Raw genomic sequence first — 14,678 nt, 5'->3', positions numbered from 1 at the left:
TTCTGCAGGAGAAGTCATTTCAGACAGTTCCCTTGTGTAGACTGTTCTTGATGCCTTACCAGATTCTTACCAGACTTTTGCTAGTACTTGGAGACTTATGACCCAAGGAAATCCAGAAGTTGTCAAGTTTGATGCATTATGCACATTGCTGTTGCAAGAGTCACTTTCTAGAAAAAACAGGACTAGGCAGCGTGCAGTTGAACAGGCTTTAATTGCTTCTCAAAGAAAGGTTGGTAACAGTAATGTAGCCACTTCTTATGGTTCTGCTGCTGTGAGTGGCAAAAATTCTGTTCCTAATGCTTCTGCTGGCAGAAATTTGTCTGGAAATTTTGGTGACAAGGGCAAAAAGAAGATGCGTTGCCATTATTGTAAAGCTAATGATCACTTGATCAAATCGTGTCCTAAGTTGAAGGCCAAAGAGGCTAAGAAGAAAGAGGGTGGTTCCACTGCAAATGCTGGTTCGACTAAAAATGCAGCCATTGTTGAGTCTTCTGTGAAAGCAGACTGTAATGCTGATGTTGATGCAGAATGGGCTTTTAGCGCAGAGTGCACTTACAATCCTGCTGTCCATGATGCATGCTTGTCAGTTGCTGCAGATTCACATGTGTGGTATTTCGACAGTGGTGCTACAAAGCACATTACCTCACATCGTGAATTGTTTACCTCTCTCGAGTCTGTCCCTCATGGGAATTCAGTCACTTGTGCCAACAACACCTCTTATCCAGTTCAGGGAATTGGAAAGATTGTGCTCATTGCTGCTAATGGCAGCTCCTTCACACTGTTGATGCAATTTATGTACCTGGGATCAAGAAGAATCTCTTGTCTGTATCCGCACTTGCTAGACTTGGACTTGTAGTCAAATTTGTGGATGACAGATGTACAGTTCATGATCTCAGTTTTGGTGATGAAATTGTTGCATCTGGGCTTTTGTACCGTGGGCTGTATAAGCTCACTTTGTATGACAAGTGTGGACAAAATTTTGCAAATGCTGTTGCAGATTCAGGGGCTATTTCAGATGCAAAACTTTGGCATGCACGTTTTGGTCATCTGAATTTTGCCAGTTTGCTGCGTTTGCAGAAATCTGATATGGTTGCTTCTTTGTCGCCTCTTGAAGCACCTGTCAAACATGTTTATGAAGGCTGTATTCTGGGTAAAATGCAGCGTTCTAAGTTTCCAAAGGATGGTTCAGTTAGGGCCACATGCAGGTTGCAGCTTGTGCATAGTGATGTTTGTGGGCCCATGCAGACTCCGTCCTTGGGCAATTACCTGTACTTCGTGACTTTCATTCATGATTACTCCAGGCATGCATGGGTATTTCCGCTTAAAGCGAAGTCCGAAGTTTTTATGTGCTTCAAACAATTTCTGGCTATGGCTGAAAATGTCTCAAAATGTACTATGGGCACCCTCCGTTCCGATCGAGGGGGGGAGTATATGTCTCATGAATTTAATGCATTTCTGGCTAGTCGTGGGATAAAACACCAATGTACAGTGCCTTATACACCTCAGCAAAATGGTGTTGCTGAGAGGAAAAACAGGTCACTGACGGAAATGGCACGATGTATGGTCAAAAGTCAAGCTTTGCCGCATTCTTTTTGGCTTGAGGCCATCATGTGTGCCACTTATGTACTTAACAGGTGTCCTACGAAAGCTTTGCAGTCTATTACTCCATATGAAGCATGGCATGATAGAAATCCTTCTCTTGAGCACATGCGTGTTTTTGGCTGTTTGGCATATGCTTTGGTGCCACAAGTGCAGCGCAGAAAATTGGATGATAAGGCTGTCAAATGTATTTTTGTTGGTTATAATGCTGAAAGAAAAGGTTACAGGTTGTATCATCCGCAAACAAAACGTATTCTGGTTTCACGGGATGTAGTGTTTGTGGAAGATTCTGTTCAGCCCTTGCTGTTGTGTACTAGAGACAGTAATGTAAGCTCTCAGGACATTTATGACACTTTGTTGCCTCTTTTCAGTGGTGGAAATACGAATGTAAGTTCCAATGAGGCAAATGTACAGCCTATGGGGGTTTCTGAAAATGTTTTAGATCAGCCTATTACTGATGCAAATGTACATGATGTACTTGATGAGGAAAGGGCTGAAAATGAGCGGGCTAGAGGTATGCCAAAATGGCTGGTGCACACTTTGCGTGACAGTAAATTGGATGCACCTTTGTCTAGTCGTACTCGTTCAGGCTCTCGCCATGCATCTTATGCATCAGATTGTTATGCTTTGGCTGTGTCTAGCTTACATGATGTTGAGGAGCCTCTCTCTTTTGATGAAGCACAGAATTCAAAAAATTGGATGGCTGCCATGCAATCAGAATATGATGCACTCATAGAAAATGACACATGGACTTTATGAGATTTGTCTCCTGGCAAAAAGGCCATTGGTACGAAGTGGGTTTACAAGTTGAAACGCAAGCCGGATGGTGAGATTGATCGCCATAAGGCTCGACTTGTTGCAAAGGGTTATGCACAACAAAAAGGCATTGATTATGAAGAGACGTTTGCTCTCACTTGTCATATGACTACTGTGCGTTTTCTATGTGCATTGGCAGCTCATTTTGGTTGGGATGTACATCAATCAGACATTGTTACTGCTTTCTTGAATGGTGACATATTTGAGGAAGTTTATGTAACGCAGCATCGCGGTTTTGTCATAAAAGGACAAGAGGACAAAGTGTGCAAATGTAACAAGGCTTTGTATGGGTTGAAGCAATCTCCTCGTGCTTGGTATGAGAAAGCTGACACTCATTTGGTCAAACAAGGCTTTCGTAACAGTCCACCAGAAAGCACATTGTATGTAAAGCGTGAGGGTGATGTACTTCTCATTGTGGTTCTTTATGTTGATGATTTGCTGATCACTGGACCAAATGAGAGACATATTGCTGAATTTAAGGCTGATTTGAATGCTACTTTCAAGATGAAAGATTTGGGGCTGTTGCATCATTACTTGGGTATACAGTTTAAGCAGTGTAATGGTGGTATTGCCTTGTGTCAGAAAAGTTACATAGAGACATTGCTATGTAAGTTCGGACTTGAGGATTGCAAACCTATTGCCACTCCCATGGAAACAGGTTTGAAGTTGAGTCTACATGATGCTGGCGATCCTGCTGATGTCACTCTTTATCAAACTAATGTTGGATGCCTCATTTATGTATGCAACACGAGGCCGGATATTCAGTTTGCAGTATCATAGGTGAGCAAATTTATGCATAGCCCAGGGTCTAAGCATTGGCAGGCTGTCAAGAGGATTTTCCGCTACCTTAGTGGCACTTTACATCTTGGCTTGTTTTATCCCAACAGGGGATCATTGCCGCGAGACTTACATGCTTTTTCGGACTTAGATTGGGCTGGTTGTTTTGACACGAGAGTGTCCACAAGTGGTTTTTGTTTCATGCTTGGCAGCTCATGTATATCATGGTTGAGCAAGAAGCAACCTACCGTGGCCACTTCGAGTTGTGAGGCTGAGTACAGGGCAGTCTTCACAGCTACGGTTGAGTGTGTATGGCTCAGACGCCTTATGGTTGATTTGGGTGTTGGACAGGACACTGCCAACACTATCTACACTGACAGTCAGAGCGCATTGGCAGTTGCGAGGAACTCAGTTTTTCATGCTCTCACAAAGCACATTGAGGTGCATTACCACTATGTCAGGGAGAGGCTCTCAGCAAGAGAGATCAGCTTGGCTTATGTGCCAACACAGGACAACCTTGCAGATCTTTTCACAAAGGCATTGTCTCGTGAGAAGCTTGAAGCTTGCCGCAAAGCTTTGGGCTTACTCCCCTTTGTGGACTGATCATGTCCTTAGGGCATGGCACTTCCCTTTACTCATGTGCCAGCTCTCATTCACTGCATCACTCCAGGGGGGATTTGTTACCATATACATGTGGTAGTGATGTGTGTGAAGACACTAGGACCGCCGGGGCATTTTTTCCCTCTTTAGGAGGTTTTTCCCCCCGTGCATTATATATACGCCCATCACTCTAGGGCTATCTATCTTTCCATTGCACACTAAGTAACACACTCTCTATTGTGTGCCTTGAGCTTCCTTCATCTTCTCCAAGCTGTGTGCGTTTCTCTGCAACCCGAATTCCAACAAATTGTAGAGGTTCTAGACTACGAGGAGGGATGATTTTTTTGAAGCATTGCTCATAAATTCACTCGCATGAGACGTGGCACTAGATTCCACCCGCAATAGTGATTGCTTAAAAGTAGGAGCTTTGATATAGTTGGCCGTTGTGTTTGAGCAATTCTTGTCGTAGGCTAAATCTACTCTGCTAACAACTTCTCCTATGGGGGTTCTCATGTGCAAGGTCAAGTGATTGATAGGGTCCGTAGGTCAAAGGCCTTGACTTTCCAAATTCGAAAACCTTGCATGTGTAAATCCTTTCAAAGGCACCATTGCCTGGCTTGCGGGAAGGCACTTTAAACTCCTACTATGAGCACATAAGCATGGTCAGCCAAACGGACACCTAATTACAAGGCTGTTTACTGACGTGGACACCCCATTTTGGGTGAGGGTGGCTGCCTTGCCCACCCAAAAATCCCGGCTTGGTTTTTTTGGGCAGCCACAACTTTGGCGAGATTCCAACAAAAATCGCACGAGCGCTTATATGTGCTCAAGCTTGTGGGTGAGTGGAGTCTAATTGCTGACGGACTGTGTTATGTGTTCAAACTGGCAGCCTCCAAACAGGTTGAGGAGCCGGTTCACCTGGACAACAGATTTGTCTCAACCTGGACAACAGATTTGTAACCAGTTCGCAACTGGTTGCTGTTGGCAATTGAGGCTCTGCAAGTTCACATGCTCCTAAGGAATTGACCCGGAAAGGCGTTTTTGTTTTTCAGAAATCACCTCGATTAACCAGAATAGGCGAATGCTGACGAGACCCCCTTTGTCGTTTCTGCAGTTTCCTTCTCGCTCCACCCCCAAGAGGTGAAGCATGATGGCAACCAGTTCGCAACCTGAATTGGCAACCCGTATTGGAATCATCCATGGGAACAAGCAAAGGTGGCAATTGGTTGCACACAACTTGCCAACCGCTGCTCATGTGAATTGGCTCTGAGAAGATGATGACTGAAACCTAGTGACCGACCGGCGGCCTTATGTACTAAGGCAGCCGTTCAATCACTAGGTTTCCTCCAAATTTAGCCGGTTTCCATCAAGGCAACTGGTCAATCACTAGGTTTCCTCCAAATTTAGCCGGTTTCCATCAAAGATAGCCGGCTATCCTTGATGGAAACTGGCTAAATTTGGAGGATTTTAGTGTAAAAACTGGTAATCTTGGCTAAAAACCGGAGATTTCCAATGCTCTTTTTTTTTTGATTGGTTGCTAAAAAAGTTTTTGGTGGACACTGAGGATGGGAACGCTTAAGCGGTCACATGGACAAAGAGGAACTTTTTGGGTGGCAATGGGTATACATGTACCGCGCGCACGCAGACATACACTATGGTCTATACACACGTCCTACCTACAGCTTTGGGTTTCATGGTTATGCACATGTCCCCCTCCTGCAGTTACGCCTAGGGTTCGTAGTAGCTCAAGCTCAGGGTTTCTGCCGCCGATTTAGATTTGGATTCTGGCTTCAGAGTTAGGGTTTCCTCTTCTCTGCTTATTACCGTTCTGGGTTTTCGCCTTCTGTGCCCGGCCAACTATGCCTGCAGCTGGTTGTTGCAAGTCGCTCCCTGATGACTAAAATTGGAGGTTTCACCTGCTTTCTGCATCAGAGTTTGCATGGAAACTGAAGTTGGTAAGCCAGCTCAACTCTTTGGATCCATGTGAATATTCTTGCCATGAAGGCCGACAGGGAAAGCAAGGCTGCCGGGGGTGGGTGGGGCATATGTGTGAGCTTAAGCAGAATGCGAGCAGGTTCTGCAACTGCTTGTAAAGGCCTCTTCTTTGGCTAGGTGAGGAAGCTATGGAATACTTCTGCATTTTGTCCTTCTACTCGAGTTCAACCTGCATTTACAGCTTCCATCTCCGAGGAAGTGGATGTATCTGGAGACACAGTCCTTGGGTGCTTGCAATCTGCCATGCTTCCTTGACAAAGTAGAGCTTGTGACTCGCATTCTAACAAGTTGAGTGCTCGGTGAGTGTCTGTTTGCTACATTTCTACCTTCTGATTTGGAGATTCAATATTTTTGAAACTGTGCCTGTGTTTTTCTTCACAGATGGGGTGCTCCGCATCTAAACGTCAGCTTGGTCGAGACGAGAAAAGTGCGCCCCTCACACGCAGCTTGTCTCTTCCAGGTTCAAGAGCGAAAGCGGACGGTGGAAGTCCAAGCAAAACTTCATGGAGGTCTAGCAATAGGGCTGTGGGCTCTGTGGATGAGCAATATGTGGGCTCTCAACGAGTCAGGTCCTTGTCGAAGCTCAAGCCTGTGAAGGAGGAAGATGGTTTGCTTACAGAAAAAACAAGCTGTAAAGGTCGTGATTGTATGGATGGTGCTTCACCGAGAAAAGATGTAACGAGGAAGAATGCCCCTACCCACAGGTCTGCATCATTTGGCCATTTTCAAGAGATAAAACCTGAGGTAATGGCATCTCCTCTAAGTAAAGGTGTAGGTAATGATAATGGTGGGCAGAAATCAAAGCTTGTGGACAGCAAACAATCGCGCACCGAAAGCAGGGCTTCTTCTTTTCGAGTATCAGAGTCCATTGATGGCTTTACTGGATTGCGACTACTTTTGAGTCCAGCAGCAACTCCATCAAGAAGCTTTGCATCTTCAGCAAGGAGTGGCTCGCTGAGCAAAACTCTTTCATCTAGTGGACGATTTGCTGTGAATCAAAGCACTGAAAGTCCGAGGTCACTGGACAGCCAAGCTACTCAGATAGTTAAGGTCTTGCCTCCTCATCAATTGGAGGGAATGGGTGACTCAGAAGAAATTGGTAGTCCTCTTTTTGATCCGTCAATCTTGGCAACGTTTGAGAAGGCAATAGAAGCTTCATCGGATGATGCTTGGCAAAGCTCAGATGCCACCTCTAGCAGCGGTTCAAGGGTGGGGTGCTCGTCGTTGGATACTTGTTCTGATGCGGAGAGTCAAGATAGTCGCAACGAGTTTGAAGGAGTGCATCAGTCGTTGGCTGGGCGAACGGGATTAAAAGACAGGACTTACAAGGTTGAAAGTGATGATGTTTGCTACAGATCTAATACTGCCGCTAGAAAGAAACCCTCATCGAAGGTTACCCCTCTTCTTAATGGTGCTTGGGTTAAGAAAGACTATCTTGAAGGTTTTGATGTTAAGTGTCCTCCCGGCTGCGAAGACAAGATCGTTCTGTACTTTACCAGCCTTCGTGGAATAAGGAAGACGTACGAGGATTGCTGCACTGTGAGACTTATACTCAAGGGTTTTGGTGTACAGGTGGATGAGCGAGATGTATGGATGCATTCCTCTTTTAGGCAGGAGCTTACCCAAGTAATAGGGGCGGTGTCAATGGTTCCGAGATTGTTTGTGAAAGGCAGATATATTGGGGGTGTCGAGGATGTGAAACATCTTAACGAAGAAGGTATTTTGGGGAATCTTTTGGAAGGATTGCCCGGGGAGTCAAATAGCATGTGTGGGGTGTGCGGTGGCATAAGGTTCATTCCCTGCATCTCTTGCAGTGGAAGTTGCAAGTTAGTTTCGTATAGGGATGTATCACGGTGTCCTGATTGCAATGAGAATGGTTTGATGATGTGCCCATCATGCCACCGGTGAACTTGAACTAGCATATTTCCAAGCATATAAACAAGATCTGTTGTTAATGCCCATAAGCACCAGACTATGTGCAAACTTCTCGAAATTAGCAGGCCTAGTTCCCTACCCATGGTCGTGTGCCTACCAACACCTACTAACCCCAGTTTACACACACATGATCTGAAGGGCTGGAACAATAGATCTACCCCTTTCTTTCACTTATGTTTTTTGTAATTCTCATTTTCGGGATTCAGTATACTGCCAATGACTGATCAACCATGACTTTGATTGATAAAGCAAAGGTGGATCATTTTGTAAGTGGAAAACACCAATGAATCGTTACATTCGTGAAGTGTTGTGTTGTGAAAGGCAAGGCTCCTTCGAACTGTGGTCTCAATACTGATGGCTTTGTGTTAGGGAATGATTACATGCCTTAATCTGCTCATTATCGATGATTTTGGGTACTCAAGGTTAAAGCTTAATTGTGGCTTTTTTGGTAAGGTTTATAAGCACTCGTGTTCTTCATTGCTCAAGTCTGTATGTGATCTTTTCACTACCAACGAACGACCTCAAACTTTGTTCTTTTTTAGTTTGGCTTTCTTATATTTAGGGTTTGCTGATATATTTTCACTATTATTGTTTGATTCATTAACTATGCTCTGGAGAATGAGTTTGCGTGTTTTTTTCCTCTCCCAGCATAGGGTGCCATAATCAACTATGGACTGATCTTCTTCCGCTCTCAACCATTGAACCAAGGTTTGTATGTCGATATGTGTGGATACTGCCTCCCCACAGCTGACCGGTTTTTGTTTGTAAGGGGGGTCTGTTTTTGAACAGAAGATATTTATGTGCTAAGCATTTACACCACAGAGTTGCTTGTCATAATGACCTTTTCATTTATTGAGGTTTTCAGCTGCAAATGTTTTCTCTTTGCTTTAGGGGATTGATCCGTGTGAAGGGTTGATGAGCCCCCGGGGATCCGGATTCCCTACCTAGAGATGTGAGTCGGCCCTTCAGGCACCGTGCACCCTGGTGTGTAGCCATTGGGATCCTTGGGTGGATGCTAGCCGCTTGTGTGGTTAGAGCTTATGGCTACTTACGGCTAGGGACTCAGGTTGACCATCCAAGTCGAATCGATGGTGAGACGGATGCATGATCATGGGTGCAGTGTTCGGGAAAAATCATTTTTTCAAACTATTAAAATTCCTTTCCTTGACTTTGCCAAGAGGAAATTTTAGAAAATTAATGGTATTCTTTGGGTTTTTACACTATTTTTCTCTATTTTGGGACGGAATTTCTCTTTTTCCTATTGCCCTCAACCGGCATTTTTGAAATTGGAAACGACACGATATTGAGTTGAGACACATTTTTCCCGAACAGTGCATGGGCGGCAGCAAGGTGTGCTTGCAACTCGGGAGTTGATGGGAAATTTTGGGGCACACCTAGTAGGAGGCACCCATTCAGATTGACACTCAACCGGGACGCTTCGCAACTTGGGCACTCAAGCCGGGGGGGGGGGGGGGGGGGTGGGGTGTCACGGCATCTGAAGAGTCCCAACATTAAGTGGCACATTTGGTGGCACCTCTTGCATGGCACAATTAGCAAGAGGTCATTTGGTGGCACCTCTTGCATGGCACAATTAGCCATAGGATTGTGTGTTTTGCACTTCAAGCTTCCTTTCGGAACACTAGCTTATAAACAAATGAAGGACAGCACTTAAGTAGAGAAAATCAAATGTGGCAAACCTTTGCTTTTGGACTTTCCCTTCATTAGCTTGAAAGGGTGATAAGAACATGCAAAAGGAATGAAACTTCTGTCTCCACTTGTAAAAAGGTGCAAAGAATGTGCATTGGAAGGTATAAAGCTAGGACTTGCTTCTAAAAGGCCTCCCTTACTAAATAATCTATATCAAGTAGCTTTGAGCAAAGCTAACCCTGTTACCCTTTGCACATGGTCACTTGTTGAGAAAGGAGGTTTTGGCCTTACGTGAAGTATGACTTCATTTGAAGGCCAACTGCATTGTATGACACGCATCTTGCCGGCGTATGGATAGAGTGTTTGTGATTTCCAACTTCCACGTTTGCTAGAGTTGGGAGAAAATTGACAGTGACAATAGCTTTTTTGCACCTTTTGATAGAGCCACATGCAAGAGCTACTGCACTATAATGACCACCAAAAAGGAGGCCTTTTAACATGATCTTTCAAGCTCATAAGGATACTCTTTGGTACTAAAGGGAACCAAGGTGAAAATACATACTTAAACTTGAAACAAAGTTCATGTCCTTCCACTTATTATAGTGTTTTGAGTGTTTTTCTATCATGATTATGGGGGTGGCACGGTGGCCCAATTTGAAGGGGTGCTTCAGGCAATTAGGAGTAGAAGGTGGCTAGATAGGGCCTTTCTTTAAGGAGCTCAACATTTTGAATCATTGTGTGGTTGCTCTCTCTCTCTCTCTCTCTCTCTCTCTCTCTCTCTCTCTCACACAGGTTAGATCTTTGAGGTCTCTTGGGATAGCTTCTTATGTCGTTAAAATTCTCCTCTCTCTTCTTCTTCTTCTCTCGTCGGATAGATCTTTGAGGTCTCTTGGGATAGTTTTCCACCACGTTATAAATTCTCTTCTTCTTCTTCTTCTCTCTCTCTCTCATCGGCATTGAGTCAAGCACAATCTCATGGATCAATGACACGCAGAAACACGTGCCACTTGAGCATTGCATCATTACCTTTAAGGACAAGGAGGAACTGCTGAAACTATTGCACCAATCTCGCCTCCTCAAGGGGACGAAGCTCTGGATTGCGAGGAATTATCCACCTACCAACTCAAATGCAAAGCAACCGAGCTCAAGAAGATGCATGAAGCCCGAAAACGAGGCGAATGGGTAGTTTACAAAGCGGTCATTCAAGAGTTTCGAACTCCGAGACCGGCTCTCCCCGCTCCTAACCCTCCTCACGATATGTTTTGCTCCTCCTTTTTTTCTGAAGGACCCTAACTAAAAACTTGGCATAAGAGTAATTTTAAAGGTAAATTGATTAAATTTGAAGGTTTTTACACTAAATTTCTCCTGCTATGCTTTCTTCGGTGATGTGTCAGGAGAGGGAGGCCCGAGGGTGTAGCGGCGTTGCGGAACGCGTGTGCTGTCATGTCTCAAACTCTCAACAAAATGGAGCTCAAAACCCAAGAGCAACTTGTGGGCGGGCAGCGCTTGCAGTGTGCAGTGTGCAGCAGGCTTTTAGGTGGCGGCCCAAAACCCAAGCACCCTCCAAACTTCCAAAGTTGAGAAGAAAGCAGGCTTTCTCTGCAAGTTTGTAACGACAAAAGTTGCCGAGTCCCAAGCTTCTCTTCAACTTTCCATAGTTTCCGTTCCAAACAACATTATAGAATGCAATCCAAATTTGAAATCATCTCACGTGCCATCTAAGATCTCATCAACATGGCTAATATTTCGAAGGGATAAGCACCTTCCCCTGTGGGCCCTATGGTGTGTCCAAAAAAAAAAAAAAGGATCTCATCAACTCTTCTTCACCATTCATCTCTTTTTGATTTCGCAACTAGACGCTGACTCAAGAGACACACACACACACACACACACACACACACATTGTATTACTAAAAAAGCCCGTAGCTTATTATGACATTTAAAAGGCCTCACTTCATTAAAGTCTACAGCATGGGACTTGGTCCATCCATTACACTCGAAATACGTGTTTGTCTTTTGAGTGGTTTACTACCCTATGGCAAAACTGGCTCTGAAGGCTCTAAGGTTCCCTCTCCTGCTACATAGGTGGTCGTGAAAGCGCTAGGGTTACCTCCCCTGCAACATGGACATCCTCGTTGTCTTTGAGGAAGAGTTGCTCCACTCATACCGATTCTGCTCATCACAAAGGATTGGCGGCCCACCGCCTTCCTCTATATAAAGAGGTGAGGACGCACCTCTACCCCTTACTTAGCATTCTTTGATGTTCTGCTAAGATCGTGTTTTTTTTTTACACTAAAGTATGGAGCTCACTACAACAGTAACTCAGGTCGGCCATTCTGCCTAAACATATTTCATTTTGCAGGTTTTATAAAAAAGAAAAGAGGAAAGGGGGCATTTCTGTAATGATGCTAGTTTTTGGTATTGTGGGTCTGCATATAGTTTTCGCTCTGAACCTGGTGATGGTCCCTGTTGGACTGTGAGTATATATGGTATTGCAGCATGGTTTTTTCCCTTCCACTGGGTTTTTCGGGTTATTGTTTTACTCTGTGGTTACTGGTAAAATCAGGGGGTGTGTAATACCAAAAGCCATTCATAATCTCTAGTTTTTTGATAGCCACTCTATGTTTACATTGGCTTTTGGAAACGATTTTGCTGCCGCTGTACTAAAACTGGATTACTCTGTTGACTATATGCCGAACTTACCTTGGTAGCTTGGAAAGCATCAGAATCCTGCTCGGTTTACTTATCACTGTCGCTTCTTTTTGAGAAGCTTGATTATTGGAGGGCTATGGATACTTACATAATTTGAAAGGTGTTTACTACACACTGATTGGGATTGAGCGGATGATGATGTTTATATGTCCTACTGTACTCTGATTTTTTTACACACATCATTAGGATATGGTACCCGGGTGCACACTATGGAAATTCTTGGCCTATACTTTGGTATGGTTAGGATGAATAGTATTGTTTTTTCATTCAATCGGCTAGTTGTTACTCCAATTATAGCTTTGGTTATTGTTATGATGCTAGTACTTTAAAACATAATATGTCCTTTTTCTGTGGAAAACTTCATAGATTCAGAATAAGGCCTGGTTTTTAGCGGTGTCCCTTGAACTTGGATGGCTTAAGTGAAGTATATGGTAAATGATGTACAAAGTGATGGATGATTTGGGGACCATTCACTATGATAGGTATCTAATGGCGATGCCGCTGAGGAACCTGGATTGGAACCCACGACCTCATGCCCCAATGACTTTTGAGGCTTGGGCTAACAACATCGACCATCCGTGTACATGTGAAACGATTGCCATTTTATATGGTGTTATAAATGGTAAACTTGGACTTGCTTAGAACTAAACTCGGACATGCACCATGTCCGGTTTTAGTTTTAACAAACCATCTACGGTGTAGATTGCCTCGACGGCCGCACGTGGACCCCCCCCCCCCCCCCCCCCCCCCCCCCCCCCCCCCCCCCCCCCCCCCCCCCCCCCCCTCAAATGCTCCGTGTCACTTAGTCACGAGGATGTTTTATCCTCTTGTAAGGCTAAAGCATTTTTTCTCTTGAGTATGGAAACACAACGAGTAATAAAATCACAAGGCCTGTTCATAATAAGACGCACGTCCATGGTGTGGTTTACTTTAGTAAACACAAGTGAAGAATTCAATAGACCCTGGGGATAGTGTTCGGGAAAGTCTTTTTTCCTAACTAGGCGACGGCTTCCTCCTTGTATAGATTCAAACCGGAATTACAAGTAGAAATTTCCAAATTTGCACGATCTTTCAACTATTTCTTAGTATATTTTATCGATTTTTTTCCACTATACCATAATTTATAACTGGCTAATCGTGATTCAACCAGCTCAAGGCTAAGCTAAGGTACACCTTTCTCGAACACTACTTGGGGGTGTGTTTGATTTAGTTTGATCGCTCTAGACCAAAGAGTGTAAGTGCGTTTCGACAAAAGAGTAGTCCCTTTGAGGACTTAAACTACGATGCCACCTACTCAGCACCACTTTGGTGGGATGGCTACCACTTCAATGACCTTGAGTACCCTCAACTCACAAGATAACTAATATAATCATCTTTATAAGAAAGGAAACATTTTAGTGTCAATCGGAAAACCCCAAGTAGGCTTTGTCACAAGAGTATCATGAGTCACCATTTTTTCTAAGAAAGGTTGTCCCCATCATTCCCTAGCTTTTTAACCTACATGAGAGAGACTTCAGTCCAGATTTATGGCACCAAAGAAGAAGAAGAAGGGAGTTGAGGTATGGAGCGAGCTTCGGAGTGAGCTTTTCTTAGATATCAAACCAAACGCTAAACTTCTCGAAAAAACTCTCTCCAAAAAGCTTGCCCCAAACAATAATGTTGAAAAGCTCTCTCTCGTAGCCCTTCCCATATTCTTGACTCGAAAAAAGCCCTCTCCAAAAACCTTGCTCCAAAAAGCTCGATGTAAATAATAATTATGTAAAGTACCTCTTCTCATAATATTAATTCTCCAGTTCTTTGATTAAAAATTGTTTTTTTCTAAATTTATGTCTATCTAGTTGTGTGCATCTGTTATACCAACTCAGCATAGTCTATCAGCTATTTGCACCAGTTTCGGTAGTCAAGCCTTACATCACTATCTCCATCCCCCTTTCCTCTCCCTTCTCAAAGTTTTCCATCTCTCTCTCTCTCTCTCTCTCTCTCTCTCTCTCTCTCTCTCTCTCTCTCTCTCTCTCTCTCTCTCTCTCTCTCCCCCACATCCTCTTCCTTACAATTCAAAAAAAGAACATATGAAGACAAGAAAATGAAATAATTGCAAGCAACGTCAATCTGACAAAAATATATTTCCATTACATCACAATAAAAATGCGATCGCTCATGTTGGATTAAAAAAATTTCACATTTATATTGCTCGAGTAAGGTAGTCATTCCTACTCTAAAGCATGGGCTGGTGGTTTTGACCCTACGTTGCTTGGCTTCTGTCCTCCCAATGATTCTTCCCTTGTCACGGGATCCATCTCGTCCATGTGCTTCTTTTCACGCTTTTGCATCTCCCTAAGGTGAAGGGATTGCAAATCCAAAATGGAATGAAGTTTGATGGCAAATTCCTCGTTGTCCTCAAATATTGTAACCATTCGCCCCATCTGGCTCCTAAACAATGCGAGTGCAACATAGTCTCCTCTATACTGCACCACAATATCATGCTCATTTGTGTATTGTGCAAGAAATTGCCAAACAAAGAAATAACCTCGTTCCATACCACCTGCAAAACCAAAACATGGTCAAATAAGTTGTGAAACTATCTTCTTAGATTCAAC

At 43.9% G+C, this 14,678-nt stretch overlaps 1 protein-coding gene across 2 annotated transcripts; it reads left to right on the top strand.

Annotated features, from left to right (window-relative positions):
- Nucleotides 1-5,416: 5,416 nt before the first annotated feature.
- Nucleotides 5,417-8,026, top strand: LOC147426680 (uncharacterized). 2 transcript variants are annotated; one of them, XM_086498764.1, is made up of 2 exons: nucleotides 5,417-6,074; nucleotides 6,169-8,026. In XM_086498764.1, the coding sequence occupies exon 2, from the start codon at nucleotides 6,169-6,171 to the stop codon at nucleotides 7,693-7,695; it is 1,527 nt and encodes a 508-aa protein (XP_086354890.1). In that variant the 5' UTR covers nucleotides 5,417-6,074; the 3' UTR covers nucleotides 7,696-8,026. The 2 variants fall into 2 exon arrangements, with proteins under 2 accessions (XP_086354890.1, XP_086354889.1); XM_086498763.1 differs by having other exon boundaries at nucleotides 5,418-6,086.
- Nucleotides 8,027-14,678: the final 6,652 nt, after the last annotated feature.

This window comes from Adiantum capillus-veneris, chromosome 24, assembly GCF_014529385.1.
Source record: "Adiantum capillus-veneris isolate H3 chromosome 24, ASM1452938v2, whole genome shotgun sequence".
Lineage (NCBI taxonomy): Eukaryota > Viridiplantae > Streptophyta > Polypodiopsida > Polypodiales > Pteridaceae > Adiantum > Adiantum capillus-veneris.
Note: the sequence above shows the minus strand (reverse complement) of the source record. Positions and strands in the feature narration are given on the sequence as shown.

Excerpts from the sequence above, each read along its gene's own strand:
- LOC147426680 (XM_086498764.1), top strand. The coding sequence starts at position 6,169 with ATGGGGTGCTCCGCATCTAAACGTCAGCTTGGTCGAGACGAGAAAAGT.